At 34.3% G+C, this 24,031-nt stretch overlaps 1 protein-coding gene across 8 annotated transcripts in view; it reads right to left on the bottom strand.

Annotated features, from left to right (window-relative positions):
• SENP7 (SUMO specific peptidase 7) overlaps positions 1–24,031 on the bottom strand; it is a 146,120-nt gene that overhangs the window by 79,353 nt on the left and 42,736 nt on the right. For 3 of the 8 annotated variants that reach the window (XM_040225759.1, XM_040225758.1, XM_040225760.1), the window contains 2 exons: positions 9,003–9,200; positions 594–788 (listed from right to left, as the gene is read on the bottom strand). The exons of 2 other annotated variants lie outside the window; for them this stretch is intronic. In XM_040225759.1, the coding sequence (XP_040081693.1) occupies positions 594–788; positions 9,003–9,200 (393 nt within the window). The remainder of the gene's footprint in view (positions 1–593; positions 789–9,002; positions 9,201–24,031) is intronic. 3 more of the 8 variants (XM_040225761.1, XM_040225766.1, XM_040225763.1) reach the window with 2 other exon arrangements.

Below are 24,031 nucleotides of genomic sequence, written 5' to 3'. Positions count from 1 at the left end.
CAACCCAGGGATTGAACCCTTGTCTCAGGCATCTCCTGCCCTGGCAGGTGCGTTCTTTACCACCAGGGCCACTTGGCACTGCTGATTTCCATTTCTCTTATTAGTACAGTTAAACTATGTACCAATTTCAGCTACCTCATATTATGTTTTTGGTGAGGAATGCATACAATCACTCATTCAGCAAATGCTTAGTGACTAGGCAGAGTTCTAGAATCTGAGTATAAAAACAATGGAAAAGAAAAGAAGGGACAGATGGATCGATGGAGGAACAGATGGGTGGACAGGACAAAGAAAGATGAGGAATAGACATATGTCAGGGGAATGAATTTCAATTACACCAGAAAAGATGCAGTAGGTAACTAAATTTTCATTACAAGCCTACATCCATTTTCCCATACACAAGTAGAGTGACCAGTAGTTTCTGAAAGTGACTCTTAACTATGGGCTGCTGGTTCCCATAGCAATTCCAGTCACCAGGGGAGAAAAGTTAACACTAGTTATTTAGCAGTTACACATTTGTCAGGGGAGAACAGAAGAAGGCTCATGAGAATAAGTGCACAATTTATTTTGAGTAGAGTTATCACTAAACATACCTTTCAGATAAAAAGAAGCTCTTGTGAGGATTTAGATTTTGACAAGATTCTAGGCTGCCATCAGCTGATGAAGAAAGCTGCTCTGATTGCAAGTTGTCTGTATCACCCAAATTGGCCTCAGTTACAGATGAGGTCTTTATGTATTTTCTTCCTAACTTCGTTCCCAGGATATTCGTCAATATAACTCTGGGTATCCTGTCATATAAAATAACAAACACTGTACTATGCTGAAATTTGCAGTAAAAAAAATTCTAGGAAGTTGAAGTTTCAAACATTTTCAACTTAGCATAAGTAAGCTATTAGAATTATACCACCCTGGAAATCAACCCATAAATACTCAATATTTTGGACAAACACTCTTTTTTTGTTTCTGGAAGTACTTACATCTTATAGACTGGCATAGATTGGCCTGCCACTATATGGCTTTAACTATACTAGTGGATGCTATTGGAATTGCTTAAAATTTTAATCAATTTTTAAAAAAATGAGTTTTCTTTTCCAGTAGTTATTAAAAATACAGAAACTACAAAACAATTCAAAAAAATGTTTCTTTTCAACAGAAAGGTCCTTGGTAAATAACAACGTATTCGTAATTGGCAAATGATAAATGCTAAATCCAATAAGAAAGACATCATTCATACTGCATCTATAGTAATGACAGATTACTTAAGAAAAACAGCACATATATTGATGGTAATAAATATCTTTACATAATAGCATCAGGAAAAAGGGTCAAAAAAATTAATGTTTAGAAAAGCAAAGAGTAATTTTTAAATTGGTGGGATTCATATAAAAACTAGTAATGCAAGCCTGGTATCGCCTTAAACAGAAGAGGATGGCCTAACCTTCTATTTAGCCAGCTGTTATTATGAACAACTGATACTCGCTGCCATACTACAATGACATCTTTAAGGCAAATATCTGACCCTAAACTGACAGGCCTAGATCAAATTATTGTGATTTTAAAAATTTGTGTTAGTATTTTTCTTTAAGTTTTCCTATCTCCTGTTTATGAGATGTTCCCCCGACTGTCACTTGCAGCACCTCACTGACATTTTGTGAGAAATAACAGATAACACCTAGAAAGGACCAACGTACTTTTGTTTAAGTAAACAATGTGAGCTTCCTTGTACTTTGCTACATCTGCTGTACTACTCAGAGGTACCCTTCAATTTTCACTATAGAATAGAAGCACTGTGTTCTTTTCACTATGTTCCAGACAATGCAGAATTTCAGATCCTAGGACAACTGTAAAATAATTCAGTCTCCTCTTTATTTTAAACATGAAGAACTCAAAGCTCATAAAAGGTAAATGGTTGCCCAAGTATAAGCAACTCTAGCTCCTAGAAGAACCTGGGCTTTTGGGTTTTTTAAATTTTATTCCATTACACTGCATTTTCAATACTAACTTGCCACAGCATCCAGATAACCTGAGTTTCTCTGTAGATATTTTAGGAATCCTTAAATATATCTATTTCCAGCACAACCTCCACAAAAAAGTACTGGGTTGATTAAGCTGTATATGATCTAGAACAAGGCTATGGTAAATACAACTCTCTGAACTCAAGAGTTTGAGTGAAAGAAGAAAGGAAATAAAGTAAGCCATTTAGCACAATCACGAATTGTGGAGAGTGAAGAACAAAGATATTTTTCTTTCTCCTCTCATGATTTAAGCCTCAAAGATTCTTATTTATTACTGTCTGCTTTGTATATTTGATGCCTGACAGAACCCTCCTTAAAATCCTGGATTTGAAGTAGGAATGAAGACAACAAAAGACCAGTAAGGAGTCTCAATATTTCTTCTATCTGACCTCACACTAGGAATTGCTGTGAAATGAATAAAGAAAACTCAACTGCAGTTCTCAATCTTTAGGGACAATGTAGGATTATTAGAAGACAGAATTTTATTCAAGTAAGAACTACTTTTCTTCAAATCAGTCAGTTCAGCCGCTCAGTCATGTCCAACTCTTTGTGACCCCATGGAATGCAGAATGCCAGGCAACTCCTGGAGCTTACTCAAACTCACGTCCATCAAGTCGGTGATGCCATCCAAGCATCTCATTCTCCGTCGTCCCCTTAAATTTTACTTACTTTTAAGAGATGAGAGAATTTGATACACTAGTTGATAGCTCATTTTAAGAATTGATGATATACTCTTCATGGTCCCCTATCAGTACTGAATTCTAAAATGTAGTTCAAAACAAAATAATTCAAGAACTATAGTATTTAAAATAAAATGTGGAGGATAGAAGAAGAAATACCCCCCCCAAAAATTAGCTATAATTCACTTGTTTAAATGCCTGCCTATAGTATGTTTAAGTATATTTTTAAATGTTGAGTCTCTAAAGAAAGCTCCAAATAGGAGAGAAAAAGTCCATAGAAGGGTAGTTCTCTACAGAGTACTGAAGAGAATAATCAGCAAAAATAAGCAAACAAAAAAATTTACAAATATCAGCAAGGAAAAGAGTAATTATAAAGATTAGAATTCTCTTTTGAATAAAGAATGATCATTCTACTCTATTATGGTTTGTTTTGCTGCTAGATTGTTGAAGAAAGAAAAACCAGAGCTATGAAAAAAGAACCTTAGAAGGTAAATGAGAATTTTTAAGCTAAACAAATAGTCTAAAAGTCTTTCCTAGAAGAGAAAAACTTGAAAATTCCCCCAAAACCCACTTGAAAAGATTATACATGAATCTACAATAGAACCCACAGCTCTAAAGTACAAAAGCCCTAATGGGCCTCTGAAGCTACTAGAAGGCTCAAGGAGCTAACTCAGTGTGTCTACCAAGGCATACCTTTCAATTAGAAAGCATTCTACTACTGTGAACAAATGCCACAAGAAAAAAAATAAAAATAAGAATATTTAAAGGTTAATGAATTCAATATCATGTAAAATATGTAATAAAGTCCAATTCCTACTTTACTTATGAAAAAAATTAAAGGTCAGAAAAATGAAAAGCAGTATGGGCACAGAGTTAGTTAAGAGCAAGGACTTTGGAGTCAAACACAGGGTGAAGTGTTTCAACTTCAACTAGTAATTATATAACCTTAGGTCGGGTACTTACCATAATTTATGCCTCTTATCACTGATCTCCTCATCTCTAAGATGTGGAGAATGGCAATATCTACCTTAAAAATGATTAAGATTAAATGAAATAAAAGATGTAAAGCAATTAGCACAAGTCCTGGCACACAGTCAATATATAATAAATGGATGCTCATTTTAATCTTCCTATTATTGAAGTCTTCCCCAAACTTATAAATTATCTTTTCAATTAGTATTTAATTGTCATAATTTATCATGCTCTGCTCTGCAATCTTAATGAAAATATCTTCTTAGAAAAGCATATAATTAAATAGTTAGCAATATCTATAGTACTCCTAGCTCTTCATAACACACACCATAGCCCAAACATCTTTCTTTAATTATTTACAACTTAATGTAATTTGGGTACCTTGAAGAAACAGAGTTTTGTGTGACAACCTTACAGAATACAAATCTATAAAGTGGTAACTAAGTTCATAATATCTAAACTGCCTTTTGGTATACAATTTATAAGTTAGCACTACCACGGAAATTCTAGGGCTAGCCAGCAGTACAAAAGATTCTGAACATTAACAAGAAATATATAAAAGTGTATACTTCATCTCTTGTACTACCTCAACACAGCAGAAACTTGCCATTTCACACAGTCCATCCAATTTTTTTCTCAAGTATGCAAATAGTATCAGTAAGTAAAACAGATTTAATTTTACTTACTAATATTATGAAAGTGAAAGTTTTAAGTCACTCAGTTGTGTCTGACTCTTTGTAACCCCATGGACAGTAGCCTGCCAGGCTCCTCGGTCCATGGAATTCTCCAGGCAAGAATACCGGAGTAGGTAATCATTCCTTTCTCCAGGTGATTGTCCTGACTCAGGGATTGAACTTAGATCTCCTACATTGTAGGCAGATTCTTTACCATCTGAGCCACCAGGAAAGCCTTAATATTATGTTGAAAGCACATTTCAAAACATAATATGCTAAACCAAAGAACCAAATTTTGTAACAGTGAAATGAAGCAGAAAGAATACTGGCCTGAGAAATAATATCATTTATTGAATGTGTCTCTATACACATTCTGGTCCTTAATTGTTTCAATTACAAATTATGGGTTCCACCCCACATCTAAGTAGCAAGGTAAATATAAGACTGAAATAAAAAATGGGAGAAAACTTTAAAATCTGATAGGAGCTATTAAGATATCCTTGATGTTAAGGGCAAATTTTTAAAGAAATGGAACCCTTGTTGACAGATAAAATAATTGCATCTGGCATTAAAGCTATAAATAACAAGTAAAAAAATAACAATACTAATTTAGTTTTTATTTTGCTGCCAATTTAGATGAACGTTTTGCTAAAACTGTGCTGTGGCATTTTAATAGGGTTTCTATAAATCTATTCTTATCCCAGATGGTATCATTCAAAATATTACTTTCTAAATCAGTTTAAGCTACATAAAATTTCTTTTAATTTTTCAATTACCTTCTTAAAATAATACACAAATTTTCTAAATTTACCCTTTTCTTTTACTAAGCAATATTGTAAGTGAATAAAGTATCACTCAAATAAACCATTGCTGGCTTAAAAAAGTCTTAAGGTTACAGGAATACCAGGGTGTCCAAAAAGTCATACCATCACAATATCTGGAATATGTAATTTTTTAAAACTCCAAACATATATAAACTTAAGAAAAACACAGATAAATATAATTACACCACTTAGGGAAATCCCAAGAACCAGGAGTTAACTTTTTATAATAGAATATTGTACACTGTCTCACTATGTCTCTAATAATCTCTGGTGTTAACCAATGAGGACAAGATAAAGATGGTTTACCTTCTCAAAAGTTTTGCAGGTATCTCCCACTAGGTTCTTTCTTGCCTACTGACCAAGGCTTATAAAGATCTGGAAATATTCTCCCAGGAAAACAGATATGAACCACGTTTGGAGGTAAAACCTAAACTAAAATATGGCTTATTTATTTTAAAAGATTTGTGTGTATCCCATATACTGCTAGCTTGACATTTCTAAAACTCTTGACTCTCTCCTTCATTATTTAATAAGACTGACTGGGATCACATATTTTCTGTTTTTCTTCTCAACTTTATCCAGAAATTAAAAGGCTAACCTGTCTTCATTAAAGGGCAACATACTTGATCACTACCTTTAGATCGCAGAATGTGCCTTTCTGTAGACCTGAAACTATTACAACGTTGTAAATCAACTATGTGCCAATATAAAAGTTTAAAATTACTTAAAAATAAGTAGACAAAACTTTTAAAAAGTAAAAAGAAAAAAAGAAGAAGCCATTGCTGGGAATGAATAAGTAATTTTGGTTTATTCGGTAGTTAAATTTTAAGTTAAAATTAAGAACCAAACATAAGTTTTTCTTCCTTTCACCTTTCTGAAATAATGACATCTTAGCCAAGTAAAATGAAAATAAGACAAACAGTATCATGTCAAAGTTAAGCAAAGTCTGAAGAAAGTCTAAGTTTCCTATTCTAGATAGCAAGTTCCACACAGAAAACATCTATCCAAACCTATACCCTAAACAGCTCTCCAATTTTCTTATTTGAAGCTTATAATATCTCTTTTCCTGTCTGAGACCAAAATTACAGAGCAGATAATTGGTTTGGGTGGAGGAAAAGACATTTGAATCAAAGAGACTGGAACTGCTAAGTAATCTCAGCAAATGTTTATTGAGAATTTAGTATGTGCTCAGTACTGTGCAAGGAAAAAATAATAAAATGTAGTCTCTGCCCTTATGAAGCTTATAGTAAGGGAGGCAGAGAAATCACATTAAGTGTTATGGGTGCTATGATATAGAACAGGCAGCTTTCCCAGACAAAGAAAGGGATCAAATGCAGATGTGGCAGCTGGAATTGAAGAAGGCTTCCCAAGAAGATGGAAATGAGTTCAGTGTTAAAGGCCAATATCAGTCAATAAAGGGGAAAAGGAAATTTTTCCCAAGATAAGAGAATAAAAAACATGAGCTCAGAGGTATAAAACAACATTATACATTCAGTGAGCTACCAGCAGGTTCCCTAATTCTAAAGCACAGTACTGAATGTGGAAGAGTAGACAGACACAAAGCTAGAGACAATCAAGGTGCAATCATTATGGACGTTGTAATGCCAAGGTAAAGAGTTTGACCTTTAACCTAAAGATTATCTGGAGCCACAGGAAGATGTTAAATAGCAGAGTAACACATAACATCTTTACACTTCAGCAACAATATGGTGAAATAACGAAGACGAAAAAAAAGACTACGCACAGGAAGCCCAATAAAATTACGATCAGAATAATAAAGGCACAAAGTTATCAGGGTTTGAACTGAGGCAGTGGTGAGAAAGAGGAAGAAAAGATCATTTGAAGATAGATTTAGGAGGCAAAAATAACTAGACTTGATAAATGATTAGATACAAAGAGTAAGGGAAAAATAGGAGCCAGGACAATTTCTAAGTTCTAATGCAAAGAACTAAGTGTGAAAAGGAGTCATATATTCAGACAGGGAGGAGATAGAGAAAAAGGAACAAGTCTGAAAACAAAGATGATTCACTCACTTTGAAACAAGCTAAACCTAGGACACCTGGAGCTGAGGGGAAGCTCTGGACTAACTGGTAGTCCATCTGAGTAAGGGAACAGAAACACATACATACACAGTAAAAAAACAAATTAGAATCTTATTGGGACTCTCTTTCACATTATATTTTAAGTTTCCTGAACACATAATATAGCTGCTAACAATTTCTGGTGAGAAAAACTATTCTGGGGGATGAAACATTACACTGTTCTAATCACGCCGTTCTAATTCAAAAAGATTAGACATGGGATGAGGGGATGGATGTCATCTGGAGGAGAGCTGGAGCTTCTCAAAAGAACCAAAGGGATTGGAAGGGCCATCCCTTTAACTAGTCCCCTTTATTTAGATCTAGCAGGACAGTAAAGGAATAGCTCACCTGTACTAAGGAGGAAAAATGCTGTACTTCAGGACAATGAGAGTAAACTGCTTCTTCATAAATTACTAAAGCTAAGTGTCTAAGATTTTGGGTGCTTTAGAAAGTTTAATTTACATCAGGTATGATACAGTACGGGAATTCCTGTTACATAGCTTTTTATGTTTTTGTATTTTTTAAAAGAAGTGTCCTTTAAAAAAAAAAAAAGTACTGCACAATACTATGTTCAAATGTTTTGACAGAGTTCTACTTTAATTTTTAAAAAAAAACTGCTGAAAGTCATGAAGTTTCAGTTGGACCTTGGCTTAAAGCACTTATAAATTGTTATCTAGGGACTTCCTTGGTGGTCCAGTGGCTAAGACGGCACTCCCAGTGCAAGGGGCCTGATTAAATTCTTGATCAGGGAACTAGATCCCACATGCCACAACTAAGACCCAGCACAGTCAAATAAATGGATAAAAAATAAATATTAAAAATATTGCTAAAAAAAATTGCCATTAAGGTTACAGACCAAATAATCAAAGCACCATCTAGCTAATGACAGGCTATTCTAATTGAAACTAAATACTTCCCCTAAAAAAATAATTCATTTAAGGGTTAAAACTGTAAATGGAAATACATTAAAAACATGATGTTATAGGTCACAAATTCCCAGAGCTAATTTTAGTCCCAAACTTCACATACAATTTTTTTTTTAATATAGAACAACAACAACAACAACAAAAATATATAGAACAAAACAGGTCTTGTTAGTTTTCAAAATTAAACTGCATATTTATTATTAAAAATCTAGGAATAATAATTCAAAATCATCTTCTGTTTTTAAAAATGCATGTAAAATACAAGAAAGCTCACAAAGTAAAAAGTGGTAAGGACCTAGATTAAATAATATTTGAAAGGTATGTTAAAGATGCTTGGCATGCTGCAGTCCAGACAGTCACAAAGAGTCAGACACAACTAAGCAACTGAAGAACAAATGTTAAAGATGCAGAAAATAAAAAGACCCATAGACAGACAAACAGACTTGTTTTTTTTTTTCATCTTTAACATATCTTTGAGATAATATTTAGGTCCTTACCTAACAAAATCTAGGTCCTTATCTACCTGTCTATATCTAGTTCTTCATTTTATATATGTGAATCTCTAAAAATATGTCTATGTGAATCAAATTAAGTTAAATGTACTAAGAATATTATTTGTTTTTAAAAATAATTCTAACGCAATCGATTTAACGAAATGTAGAGTCATTAACTTTGTAAATGAAGATTGTCAGCTTTAAGACTTGAGAGAGTCACACGTGTATACGCCGATTTTCTTAAAGATCATTTCCAACAATCTTATTTTTAAGATCATTGGACTTAAAGTACTTCCAGTGCAGTAAGCTGAACAAAATCAATACTGAACAACGTACCTTTCAGATAAATTAAGGCTTTGGTGAAGAGGTTCTAATTTTTGACATGTCTCTAGGCTGTCAACAGATGTCGAAGGCAATGAGTCAGATTGCACCTTGTTGGCATCACATAAATTAGCATCGTTTCTAGGTAGGGTCTTTCTGAATTTTCGTCCTAAATCCGTCCATAGGACATTCGTCAACATAACTTTGAGTTGCCTGTTACACACATAAATAATTAATATATGCAGTACTAAATATATAATACATGTATTCATCACAAATTATAACAAATGAAAACCTTCAGGAATTCTAATTCAGTTCTTCAAGAAATTAACCAGAGTAATAAATACCATAACTAAAAAAATCTGCCTAACCATTCTCAAATATACATGAGAAACTAAAGCACATTTCACTTAAATTGAGATTTTCTTCAGAATTCTGTCTGAAATATTACAACTATGGTTACACACATGCAAAGCTGTTGGGATTCCTGGTAAACAATCTGTGCTTACCCACACTATCAGTGGAACAATATTCATCTGCACATCACCTCACAAAGGCAACCACTTCCTGCATTACAAATGTGTTCTTAGTTTAGGATTTGTTGATTTGGAAAACACAAATTAAACCTAAAGATAACAGTACATCATCTACAGTCTTAACTCCATATAGTTTGAAGATACATTTAAGTTTACCTTATTTCTAAAAATAGGTCAACTTAAAACACTGTATGTATACCAATTTCAAAAGTAAAACTGATAAATCCAAGCACTGTCAGCTTTTTGCCTCATTACATTTTGCCCTTTACTCATTTAACATATCTTTGTACCGATAATACTTGGAGAACTGTGTTCAGTTCTTGAACCATGAAACACAGTACAATGAACACAGTACATTGATGTAAAACAATGTCAAATGAGGAATTGTGGGAAGAACTGAAAATGTTTAATTAGAAAAGTGTCTATTCTACTTCCTAGTATCAGTTTTAGACCCTTTTTGTTTAACAAAAGTAAGAATATTAAGAAACAGAAAGCAGTGTTTGTGTATTTTTAAGATAAAACAGATGTCAAAGAAATGACTTGTTTGCACCTGCCCCTTGGGGCTGTATCTTCAGATCATCTAGTAGAAGAAGTGGGAGCTGCTGCTTCTTCCAAGGAGCCGCTACAGAAAGCACTGAAACGCCACAAATTTTAGGTTTAAAGAAAAACTTATAGATTTTAGGATTATCATTAAACAATAAAAAGATGAGAGACATTGCTATGAATGAATAAAAATTTATTCTTCATCCAACAAATACTTACCAAATACCTTCTAGCAAAACAACTGGCAACAAACAAAATAATTACAGTTCCTGCCTTTGTGGAGGTTACATTTCAAGGAAGAATTATCCAATTAACTATTTAATTACAATTGTAATGAGCAATATGAACAAAATTACAGATGCTGCATTTCTGCTGAACCAGATAAGGGAAGTTTTACTAAGAATATGACTTTTACTGAAGTTGAAACTATCCAAAGGAAACAAGTGGAAAATGGAGAGTGGTTCAAAAAGGAGGATAAAATGTAAATGCTCAGACATGAGGAAAGTCTGTTCAAGAAAATTAAAGGACTTACCTGGCTCAAGTGCTTAGAATGAAGAGGAAATTTGTATAAAGATGGACAGTTAGGCAGAACTGTGTGGATTATATTGAGGATTTTAAACTTTAATGTCAACAACAGCATCAATCCCCTAGTTTTAATAAAAGAATGATCATATCATAGCTGTATTTTTAAAAAGATGACTTTGATCTTTTGTGAAGAATAAAGAAAACATGAAGAGAAAAAATAATGAATTTAGAGAGGTGATAGTGACTTAGGGATAGTTTAATGGAATGGTGGGAGGAGAAACAGGAAAGAAGAAAAGGGACATAAATACAGCAAGTGTAGGCAGTTGACTGAGTTATGAAAGGGGGATATAGGACAAGCTGCTGCTGCTGCTGCTGCTGCTGCTAAGTCGCTTCAGTCGTGTCCGACTCTGTGTGACCCCATAGACAGCAGCCCACCAGGATCCCCTGTCCCTGGGATTCTCCAGGCAAGAACATTGGAGTGGGTTGCCATTGCCTTCTCCAATGCATGAAAGTGAAAAGTGAAAGTGAAGTCGCTCAGTCCCCATGGACTGCGACCCCATGGACTGCAGCCCACCAGGCTCCTCCGTCCATGGGACTTTCCAAGCAAGAGTACTGGAGTAGGGTGCCATTGCCTTCTCCAATATAGGAAAAGGGCTGAGGATAAATGTAAGATTCAAGATAGGTCTTCTGAGTTAATTATTGGTTACTTAGCTTAAGATAGAAAATATTTGTGTAAGTTTAAGTGCTTATAGGAAAGAGGTCAACAAAGTAGGAGAGGTTGATGATACAGGAGACAGAATAGTTAACATTATAATTAAGTTTCTTAAGAAGTGGCATAGAAAGAGCTAGTATTTATTGAATATGCACCATATGCCAGAAACTATGCTAAGCCCTTTACAATGCTTTACCTCATTTAACCCTCACAACTAATCCATGAGGTCAAAGCTACAGTTTTTCCAGTAGTCATGTATGGATGTGAGAGTTGGAGTATAAAGAAGGCTGAGTGCCAAAGAACTGATGCTTCTGAATTGTGGTATTGGAGAAGACTCTTGACAGTACCTTGAACTGCAAAGAGATCAAACCAGTCAATCCTAAAGAAATCAATCCTTAATATTCATTGGAAGGACTGATGCTGAAGCTGAAGCTCCATTACTTTGGCCACCTGATGTAAAGAGCCAACTCATTAGAAAAGACCCTGATGCTGGGAAAGACTGAAGGCAGGAGGAGAAGGGGATGACAGAGGATGAGATGGTTGGATGGTACCACCGACTCAATGGACATGAGTTTGAGCAAGCTCCAGGAGATGGTGAAGGAGAGGGAAGCCTGGTGTGCTGCAGTCCATGGGGTCACAAAGAGTCAGACACAACTGAGCAACTGAACACCAACAACTCCATGAGGTATAAAAGTAACTATTCTATAACTGAGAAGACCAAGACAGAATGATTAATAACTTGGCCCACAGTAAAATGGGTTGAATAGTGACAGTGGGATCTAGAGCCATACACTCTCAACTCTGCTGACAGCACTCTTAACTGCTCCACTGTGCTGATTTATGATGGGCTTCTTCCAGAAACCAAGATCATTTTTTTCAGAGTGATATGAAAGGTAAAGGAATACAGGGTTGAGGAGAGAAAAGGCTTCAAATCTTCATCGTGTAGAGGGTGAACACAAGACAACTAGCAAAACACAGTAGGATTATCTTGGGATTGAGAAATCCAGTAAGATTAATAATTATGAATTTATAATGCCACAAACATACTCTGTTTTGTCATTTTTTCCCCATTAGTGCTCAGCCACCTTGATGTCAGCATTGTGCAACAGATAATCAGGTTCACAAATGATTATTAATTATGAAGGAAAAAGGCATCTTTGTAACTAAACATCTGGCAGCTAGCACCTTAACCAAGTGATCAAAGATAAGGCCACCAACAGTGGGACAAGAGGATATTATGTATCCTCTGATATGATGCAATAAGCAAATGACATCAGCTATGAAGCATTCTTGCCAAAAATATAACATGAACCTAATCATAAGGGCAAACCTAGAAAAATTTTTAAAATCTAGTATATAAGACATCCTACGAGACAAGTGGCCTGAACTCTTCAAAAAAAGTCAGTGTCATGGTTTAAGGGGGTGAAGAGATGGAGGGATTATTCTAAGATTAAGAGACTAATGAGACATAAAAACCAAAAAATATAATGCATGAACCTCAATTTGATCCTAGATTTAAAAAAAAAGACATCTTGGAGACATTTAGAGAATTCTGATTCTAGATTTTATATGAGATGATAATATGAAATTATTATAGGGATTTCTCTGGTGGTCCAGAGATTAAGAATGCACCATGCAGTGCAGGGGATGCAGGTTCAAACCCTGGTCAGGGAACTAAGGTCCCACATGCCATGGAGCAAATAAGCCCATGTCTCCCTAGTTAAGTTTCTGTGTGCCATAACTACTGAAGGCCGCACAGAGCAACTATTGAGCCCATGTGCGGCAAATGGAGTCTGTGCACTATAACCAAAGATCCCACATGATGCAATGAAGACTAGATGTGCCACAACTAAGACTTGACACAGCCAAATAAATAAATAAATATTTTTAATGTAGTTAGAAGCCAAAAATGATATTAAAAAAGAAATTAGTATATATCTTCTTCATGATGTATTGTGGTTATCATGTAAAAGAATTCCTTGTTTTTAAGAAGTACAGGCTAAAGTATTCAGAGGTAAAGTGCCTGATATCTGTTACTTATTCTCAAATAGTTCTGGAAAAAAAATGTGTATGTGAATGTGCATATGTAATATGCACTTAAATATATGAATGAAAGACTGAGAAAATATAAATGTGGGAAAATGTTAACAATATTTTGCATGTTTGTTATTCTTAACAAAATAATTCCACATCTGGAATCTTGTACCAAAAAAATACAAAATGTATGGGGAAAAGTTATGCATGAAGATGTTCATCACAGTATTATTTATAACAGCAAAAAATACAAGCAACTTTAAAATCCCAGCAATAGCAGAATGGTTAAGTATATACCATGATAAAACCGCTTAACAGAACGTTACTTATTGGTCTCTTAAAATCTTCTACTTTAAATTTTAAGGGTGGCTGGCTGTGTTTTCTCCTGCTTTCTATTTGTCTTTATTTCTATTTTCTATGCTAAGCAAACACTATTTATATAGAGAAATATCAACCAATTTATTCTGTAAAGAACAGTAAACCATGTTTACCTAACCAAAAACTATCTATTAATTAGTGAAAACAAACTATTTTTTACATTCAGGATTACTCTTTTATAAGGTTTTACAATTGTATAACTTAAAATTCTAAATGATCAAATGAAAACACTTGTAAAATCTTAAGGATATATAAGTTCTACTTTTCAGTCTAATTAGAAAACTGACTATTAGTAATTTGCTAAATTATTTGAAAAAATATCCCAACGGTAATTTAAAAATTGTTAAACATGAAAATCTCCAATGTTGGAAAATGTCATTTTTCTGTTCATCCAAATCAAGTAAGAATCACGATTGGTACATGTTATGCATGGCTGAGTCCCTTCAATGTTCACCTGAAACTACCACAACATTGCTAATTGGCTATACTCCAACACAAAATAAAAAGTTTAAAAAAAAAAATTACCACTGGTGATTTTACTGGTAATTCTAATTATTGGTTCTAAGTGAAAAAGACAATTTGGGTTATCTGTGAAAATACATATTTCACATTCATAAATTTGCTTTACTGTAATCTAATAATATTCTAAAGCAGAAGGCAGCAATCTTTTTCCCCAAAATTAAAGGTATATTTTAAAAACTTCTATATTTAAATGCCCTAGCATTCTTTTTAAAAAACTCGTTTAATATTTATTTAAGAATATAAAAATCATCTATAAAACACACTCCAGTTTGAAAAGAATAATCCAAATAAATATACCTCACACTATTAGCCAGGGTTTGTTACTCTATTTAGTTAAGTATCTAGAGACCACATAGGAATCAATTCTTATATTATTGATTCAGAACATTTTTTTTAGGCTCTCATTTTTATTTGTTTTATTGGATGATAATTGCTTTACAATGCTGTAGTGATCTCTGACATACATCAACATGAATCAGTCATAACTATATACATATCCCTTCCCTCTTGAGCCTCCCTCCCCTCTCATTTCACCCCTCTAGGTCGTCACAGAGTGCCAGGCTAGGCTCCCTGTGTTATAGAGCAGCTTCCCACTAGTTACCTATTTTACACATGATGGTCTATATATGTCAGTGCTGCTTTCTCAATTTCTTACCTTCTCCTTCCCCTGCTGTTTCAACCAGATCATTCTCTACATTTGCATCTCCATTTCTTCTCTGTAAACAGGTTCATCAGTACTATTTTTTCTAGATTCCATATATGTGTATTAATATACAATATTTGTTTTTCTCTTTCTGAATTACTTTACTCTGTATAACAGGCTCTAGGTTCATTCACCTTGCTACAACTGACTCAAATTTGTTCCTTTTTTATGGCTGAGTAATATTCCATTGTATATATATACCACAACTTCTTTATCATTCACCTGTTGAGGGACATCTAGGTTGTGTCCATGTCCTGGCTATTGTAGACAGTGCTACAGTGAACACTGGGATGTTTGTGTCTTTTAGAATTGTGGTTTTCTCAGGGTACATGCCCAGTAGTGGCATTGCTGGATCATATGGTAGTTTTATTCCTAGTTTGTTAAAGAATCTCCATACTGTTCTCCACTGTGGCTGTATCAATTTACAATTCCACCTAGCCCTATTATTTCTACAGATATTCAAATAGAAACTTGAAGAGTAAAGAAAAACATTCAAACCAGACAAAATAAAACCTAAACTTAGTATTTAGGGAGACACACTTAGGTGGCAATAGTATCCCAAAAAAGTAAGATTAGGAGACAGGTTAGTTTTAAAGAAGAGGAAAGGGAGTTGTAACTACAAAGGTACATGGAATTTCTGGGCTAATTTTCTATTTTATACCTGAATGGTGGTTATATGAATATATTTGCCTTATAAAAACATATTAAATTATAATGAATAATTTATTAAATGGTTTACCCTTTATTCATTTTTTGGTAGATACATTATATTTCATAGTAAAAATAAAGAGTAGAGGACAGCTAAATGAAGATCTCCACCTAACCCAACATTCTATTGATGATACATATAACATCCCTGCTAAAATAGGTACGTAAGCTTTGTGTGTGTGTGTGTGTGTGTGGCCACACCTCAAGGGATCTTAGTTTCCTGACCAGGGATCAAACTGGTGCCCCTTGCAGTGGAAGCGAGGAGTCTTAACCTCTGGACTACCAGGGAAGTCTCATCTAAGCTTTTCTTTTTTACTATTATTTATCTACTTGTCTACCTAGGTCCTGGTTGCAGCATGTAGGATCTTCAATCTTCATTGCAGCATGCAAACTCTTGGTTGCAGCAAATGGGATCTAATTCCCTGACTGGGAATCCAACCAGGGCCCTCTGCATTGGGAAAGCAAAGTCTTAGCCAATGGACCATCAGGGAAGTCCTCACCTAAGCTTTTTAGAATCATCCAATAGTCTATTTACAAAATGTCCCCTTCTAAGCTATGAATAATTATTCTACTATTCATTTAATTTACAAGGGAAAATAGTTGCTGATTGATGTACTCAAAGTTTAAGAATTATCACTCTCAGAAAATAAAAATTATATCACATTTCTTCTGTAGTTCTTTTCATATATGTAAAAATCTGTAATTATGAAAAAAAAAAAAACCTCAGCAAAACCACAATAGAAAAAAAATTTTTTTCAAATTTTGTTCAATTTAAGTTTTTCAACAAAAGCAGTTTTTCAATGAATGCATAAGTATAACAGTGATATAACTTGGCTAAATTCAGAACTCAGGAAAAAAAAATAATCACTCCTCAAAACATGGTGTCCTATTTTTAGATTCTAGAAACTGACAGCTGGAATGAAGGCAGTGTTTTAGTTTCTTTTTTCATAATTTAATTTTATTATTTCTTGTCCCTCAAAAAAAAGGGGGGTGCAGGAAATAAAAATATGCTACCACAAAACATGCCACTTTGGCACAAGGATTATTTTGAACTGAAAGCAACTAAGAGTAGATGCCAAAAAGGCTCCCTGTCCATGCCTTGCTTGCCTAAAAGCAGGTTTAGACTATTTATCACCAGAGACTCTTTATCAGCCCAGGAATGTAATTCACATAACAAGCCTTACTAATCAAACATTATCTCCTATTAGTTTCCCCCATATACGTTCTATCCCACAGTTCACCATCCTTGGAATAGCAAACCTTTTTCCTCTGTCTTATCACTTCTCTAGAAATTTATTGTCCTTTGTTAATACACTATATAAGCCTAAGCTGTAACTACTCCTTTGAGTTACTCTTTATAGAATTTCTCCCATGTATATGCACACTGCATGTGTTGAATAGATTCTGTTTGTTTTTCTCTTATTTATCTGTATTTTGTCTGTCCAATTATGGCCCCAGTCAGAGAACCACAGGGGTATAGAGTCTTGTGTTCTTCCTCCTCAAGGACAAAATAAATGAACACATCACAGAAAAGACACACGAATAGCCAATATGCATGTGAAAAGATGCTCAGTATCATTAATCTCATCTTTCTGGTCTTTAAAAAAAAAGTTTGTCTTTTCATAATATGGGAAAGGGAGGAAAATATTTCAACAGATACTTCAGAAAATATACAAAATAACAATAAACACATGAAAAGATGCTTATTGATATTTAACAAAGATGATATTTAACAATATCCTCATTCATCAACAAAATGCAATTATTACCACATTTAGATATCACTACATGGGACTTCCCTAGTGATCCAGTGGCTAAGATTCTGCACTCAAATGCAGGGGGCATGGGTTTGATCTCTGATCAGGGAACTAGGCCCCACACACAGCAACTAAGCCTATGTGCTGCAACTACTGAACCCACATAAATAGCCCACATGCTGCAACCAAGACTCAGTAGAGCCAAAACAAACAAATAAATAAAAAAATTTTTAAACATAGCTCATAAAAAAAAAGATATCACTACACATATATTATAAGGGATGATGACAGAGACTGACCATACAAGTCCTGACAGGAAGATTGAGGAAGTAAAACTCTCTGCACCACTTGTGCAAATGTAAAATGACACAATTATTTCTGGAAATCATTTGGCAGTTTCTTAACAAAGTTGAAAATGTACTTTCAATGACTCAACAACCCATCTCCTAGGTATTTACCCAAAAGAAATAAAAATGTGCCCATACAGGCACTTGTACATGAGTGTGCACACAGCAGTTTTATTCATTGTAGTATTCATCTGTTCCAGAACTAGAACAAAAATATTATATTTGTATAGAAACACAAAAGACTCCAAATAGGCAAGGCAATCTTGAGAAAGAAAAACAGAGCTAGAGGAATCAGGCTCCCTGACTTCAGACTATACCACAAAGCTACAGTAATTAGAAGAGTATGATATTGGCACAAAAACAGAAATACAGATTAATGGAATAAAACAGAAAGCCCAGAAATAAATCCACACACCTACAGTCAATTAGTCCATGACAAAGGAGGCAATAAATACACAATGGAGAAAGACAGTCTCTTCAGTAAGTGGTGCTGGGAAAACTGGATGGTTATATGTAAAGTATAAAATTAGAACATTTTCTAACACCATATACAAAAAGAAACTCAAAATGGACTAAAGCTCTAAATGTAAGATTGGACACCATAAAACTCTTAGAGGAAAACATAGGCAAAACACTCTTTGACATAAATCACAGCAATATCTTTTTGGATTCACCTTCTAGAGTAACTTAAATAAAAACAAAAATAAACAAATAGGACCGAATTAAATTTAAAAGCTTTTGCATAGCAAAGGAAATCATAAACAGAATGAAAAGACAATCCACAGAATGGGAGAAAATATTTGCAAGTGATGAGACAGACAAGGGATTAATCTCCAAAATATACAAACAGCTCATGCAGCTCTATATATTAAAAAAAAATCAACCCAATCAAAAACTGAGTATAAGACCAAATTAGACATTTATCCAAACAATACATACAGATGGCCAAGGAGCATATGAAAAGATGTTCAACATCACTAATTATTACAGAAATGCAAATCAAAGATACAATGAGGTATCATCTCACACTGGTCAAAATGGCTATCATCAAAAAATTTACAAACAATAAATGCTGGAGAGTGTGTAGAGAAAAGGAAACTCTCCTAAACTTTTGGTTGGAACATAAACCGGTACAAGCACTACAAAGGACAGTATGAAGATTCATTAAAACAAAAACAAAAACAGAACTGCAGTATGATACACCACTGCCACTCCTGAACATAAATCCAAAAAAAAAAATCATAATTTGAAAAGATACATGCATCCCAATGTTCACTAAAGAACTATTTAACAATAGCCAAGATATGGAGGCAAACTTAATGTCCACTGACAGAGGAATAGATAAAGAAAATGTGGTACAAATATACAATAGAATATTACTCAGTCCTAAAGAAGAAAGATCCATCTGCAAAGACATGGATTGATGTAGAAAGTACTGTACTTAGTGATATAATTCAGACTGAGAATAACAAGTACTATGTGAATGTAAAAAATTATACAAATGAACCTATACACAAAATAGAAAAGACTCACAGAAATAGAAAACAAATTTATGGTCACCAAACAGGAGAAGAAGGGAAAGAGGGACAAATAAGGATTATGAGATTAACAAATACAAACTACCATACATAAAACAGATAAGCAACAAGGATTTATTGTATAGCACAGAGAATTATGTTCAATGTCTTCTAATAACCTACAATAAAACATAATCTGAAAAAATATACAACTGAATCACTTGGCTATACACACAAAATTAACTCAGTATTACAAATCAATTATACTTCAATTTTTAAAATTACTGATCACATATCACCATAACAAATACAATAATAGTGAAAAGGTTCTGAAATATTGTAAGAATTACCAAAATGTGACACAGAGACACAAAGTGAGTAAATGTTTTTTTGAAAAACGGTGCTAATAGATTTGCTCAATGCAGGGCTGCCTGCAATATTCAGTTTGTGAAAAACAGAGATCAGTTCAAGATGGCAGGGTAGAAGACGCGCTCTCACCATTTCTTATGAGAGCATCAAAATCACAACTGCTGAACAACCATCAACAGGAAGACACTGGAACCCACCAAAAAAGATAACCCATATCCAAAGACAAAGGAGAAGTCCCATTGAGACAGTAAGAGGGACACAATTACTATAAAGTCAATTGGTAAAAAATGCAGTATCTGCAAAGTGCCAATAAAGTGAAAAACAATAAAACGGAGTATGCTTGTATCTTATGAGTAGTGTCCTTATAAAAATGGCAGAAACAGATATACACAAAAGGAAGACAATATGAAGACATACAGGGAAAATGTGTAAATATGGAGGACTGAATGCCTGAAGAAAAGAGAAAGACATGGAACAGATTATTCCCTACTACCTTCAAAGGAAGCATAGCCTTGCTGACACCTTGACTCACATGAAATGTAAATGATGAAATAACCTAATCAAGGGTAGAGCTTGTGAGAGCAGCTTATGATAAAATAAAAAATAAGATCTTCTATGTTCTGAATGTATGTGTGCTAAGTCACTTCAGTTGTGTCCAACTCTGTGCAACCTTATGGACCGTAGCCCACCAGGCTCCTTTGTCCATGGGATTCTCCAGGCCAGAATACTGGAGTGGGTTGTCATGCCCTTCTCCAGGGGACTTTCCCGCCCCAGGGATCAAACCCAAGCCTCTTAATGTCTCCTGCATCGGCAGCCTGGTTCTTTACCAATAGCACCACCTAGGAAGCACTCTGAATGTATGTTTCCCCTCAAAATTCATATTTTGAAATTCTAACCCCCAAAAGTGATGGTATTAGGAGGTGGGGACTTTGGGAGGGTCATGAGGGTAAAGCCCTCATCTAAGGGATTAGTGCTTATTAAAAAAAAAGGTTCAAGAGAAGGCTCCTTCCACTCTTTGAGGACACAGCAAAAAGATGCCCATGCATGAACCAGGAAGCCTTCAGCAGATACTGAATCTGGAAGTACTATGATCCTGGGCTTCTCAGGCTTCAGAATCATGAGAAATAAACATTTTTGTTTATAAGCCACCTACTCTTATAGTATTTTGTTACGGTAGTCCAAAAAGACTAAGATAAGATCCAACTGTATGCCTAGAACAGAGACACACTTTGGACTTAAAGAAATAAGTAGGTTCAAAGTAACATGATGGAAAAAGTATACCATGCAAACAGCAACCTTAAGACAGGTAGAGTGGCTATCCCAGTATTAGATAAAATAAACTTTAAAGAAAAAAATAACATCAAATGTGTGTGGAAACAATGAGGAATAATTCATTGACAAAAGGGTTAATTCATCAGTGGGATATACTGACTATAAACATGCATGTGTGCTCAGTGGCTTCAGTGGTGTCTGACTCTTTGCAACCCTAAGGACTGTAGCCTTCTCTGTCCACAGGGATTCTCCAGGCAAGAAAACTGGAGTGGGTTGCCATGCCTTCCTCCAGGGGATGTTCTTAACCCAGGGATCAAACCTATGTCTCCTGTCTCCTGCATTTGCAGGTGGGTTCTTTACCACTAGCGCCACCTGGGAAGCCCAACTATAAAATACATATATATAATAATAAGACAACAAACTCATTAAGCAAAAACTAACAGAAAGGAGAAATTAACAATTCAACAATAATAGTGCAACATTTAAAACCCCAGTCTTGATAGAACAATGAGACAAAAAAAATCACAGAGGCTTGAATAACACTATCAACCAACTCAATCTAAAAGACATCTAGAGGCATTCCAATAAATAGAAACAAAATGCACGTTCTTCTCAAACACATGGAACATTCTTCAAGAAAGACCATATGCCAAGCCACAAACAAACCTCAGCAGATTTACAGGAAGTGAAATCATATAAAACATTCTCAGATCACAATGGAATTCAATTAACAATTAACAACAGATAAGTCATCAGAATGTAATATACAGCATTGTGACTATGGTTAATAATATGATAACATATATTTGGAAGCTGCTAAAAAATAAAACTTAAAAGTTGTCATCACAAAAACATTGTGACTGTGAGTGATACATGTTAACTATACTTATTGTGGTGATCACCTCACAATATATACAAGTGTAGAATCATTATGTTGCATACCTGAAACTAATATAATGTTATATGCCAATTATACAAATAAAAGAATATCTTTGAAATGTAAAAATACATAGAAATTAAACAATATACATTTTCAAACAAGTGAATTAATCATACTAGAAACTGGAAAATACTTTTGCTTAATAAAAGAAAATCACAATACACCAAAATTTGAGGTACACCTAATAGTGCTCAGAATAAAATTTAAAACTAAACACCTATATTAGAAAAGAAGACAGATATCAGATCTCAAGTCAATAACCTAACTATATATCTTAAGAAATTATTAAAAAAAAAAAGCACAAACTATGTCCAAATCAAGAAGAAAATAAGATTATAGTGGAAATAAATGAAATTAAATATAGAAAACCTGCAGAGAAAACTGATAAGACCAAAACTTGGTACTTCGAAAAGATCAAGAAAATCTACAATTATCCAGGTAGACTGAACAAAAAAAAAAAAAACACAACAACACTCAAATTATTAAAATCAGGAATGAAAGAACAGTCATCACCAGCAATATTACAGAAATTTTAAACAGTGTTAGAATACTATGAACAAATGTATGATAACAAATTAGATAACTTAAAATACACAAATTCCTAGAAAAAAAGAAGCTGGCAAAACTGACTCATTTTTAAAAAGTAGAAAATTTCAAAAGACTTATAATGAGCAAAACTCTGAATTTGTGTAATTTGAAAGATTCACAGATACACATACATATGCATGCAAGCACATTCACCACCAATAACCAGATGGCTTCACTGGTGAATTTTATCAAACACTTAAACAAGAATTAATCACAATCCTTCAGAAACCCTTCTGGAAACCAAAGTAAGACAGAATACTTTTCAGCTCATCCTACAAGGCCATTATTAGCCTCATTCCAAAGCCAGACAGAGACAACATTAGAAAACAGCAGATTATTTTCCCTTCTGAACACAAACATAGATATCCTCAATAAAAATCCTAGCAAACTGAAACCAGTAACAAATAAATGGGATCATAAATCAAGATAAAGTGGGATTTATCCCAGGAATAGAAAGTTGGTTTAAGATCTAAACATCAATTTATGTAATATATTATATTAATAAAGGATACAAATTATATGATATAAATGCAGAAAAAACATTTGACAAAATCAACACACATTCATCACAAAAAGCCTCCAACAAATTAAGAACACAAAGGAACTTCCTCAACACAAAAAAGGGCATGTCTGAGTCTATTTAATCTACAACAAAACATCACAGACTCAGCAGCTTACAAACAGCAAACATTTATTTCTCATAGTTCTGGAGGCTGGGAAGTCCAAGATCAGGGTGCCAGCCAACACAGTCAGGTTCTGGGTGAAAGCCCTCCTCTGGGCTGTAGACTGCAGACTCCTCAAAGTGTCCTCATGTGGTAGAGGGCACCAGGAAACTCTGAGAGGTCTCTTTTATAAAAAGAGCACTAATCCCATTCATGAGGGCTCTACCTTCATATCTGAAGCACTCCCTCAAAGGCCTCACCTCCAAATATCATCACATTGGGTATTAGGATATCAATATATGGATTGCTGGAATACACAGACATTTAAACCATAGCAGGAAATCTATAAAAAAAAACTATAGCTAACATCATACTTAATGGTGAAATACTAAATGATTTTCCTCTGAGACTGGGAACAAAGCAAAGATTTCTACTCTCACCACTTCCATTCAGTTCAGTTGCTCAGTAGTGTCTGACTCTTCCATTATATGTTATATTTTCTAACTAGGACAATCAGGCAAGGGGGAAAAAATTAAAGGCCTACAGTTGAAAAGGAAGAAGTAAAGTCATATTTATCTGCAAGTGACATGACCTTGTATAGATATCCCAAGCAATCTACTAAAAACTTCTAGAACTAATAAGACAAACAGGGTCACAGTATATAAATCAGGGCTAATATATATAAATCAATGGGATTTCTACATACTAGTAATGAAACATCTGAAAATAAATTTAAGAAAACATTTCCATTCACAAGAGCATCAAAAGAAGAAAATACTTGGGAATAAGTTCAACAATAAATGTCCAAGACACACTGAAAGTTATAAAATATTGTTGAAAGAAACTGAATAAGACCTAAATAAATGGAAAAAGATATTCATGGACCACAAGACTTAATTTGTTAAGACGGCAATACTCCCCAAGTTGGTCT

This window comes from Oryx dammah, unplaced genomic scaffold (genome assembly GCF_014754425.2).
Source record: "Oryx dammah isolate SB20612 unplaced genomic scaffold, SCBI_Odam_1.1 HiC_scaffold_2, whole genome shotgun sequence".
In the NCBI taxonomy this organism is placed as follows: Eukaryota; Metazoa; Chordata; class Mammalia; order Artiodactyla; family Bovidae; genus Oryx; species Oryx dammah.
The sequence above is the reverse complement of the archived record's forward strand: the minus strand, read 5'-3'. Positions and strand labels throughout refer to the sequence as shown.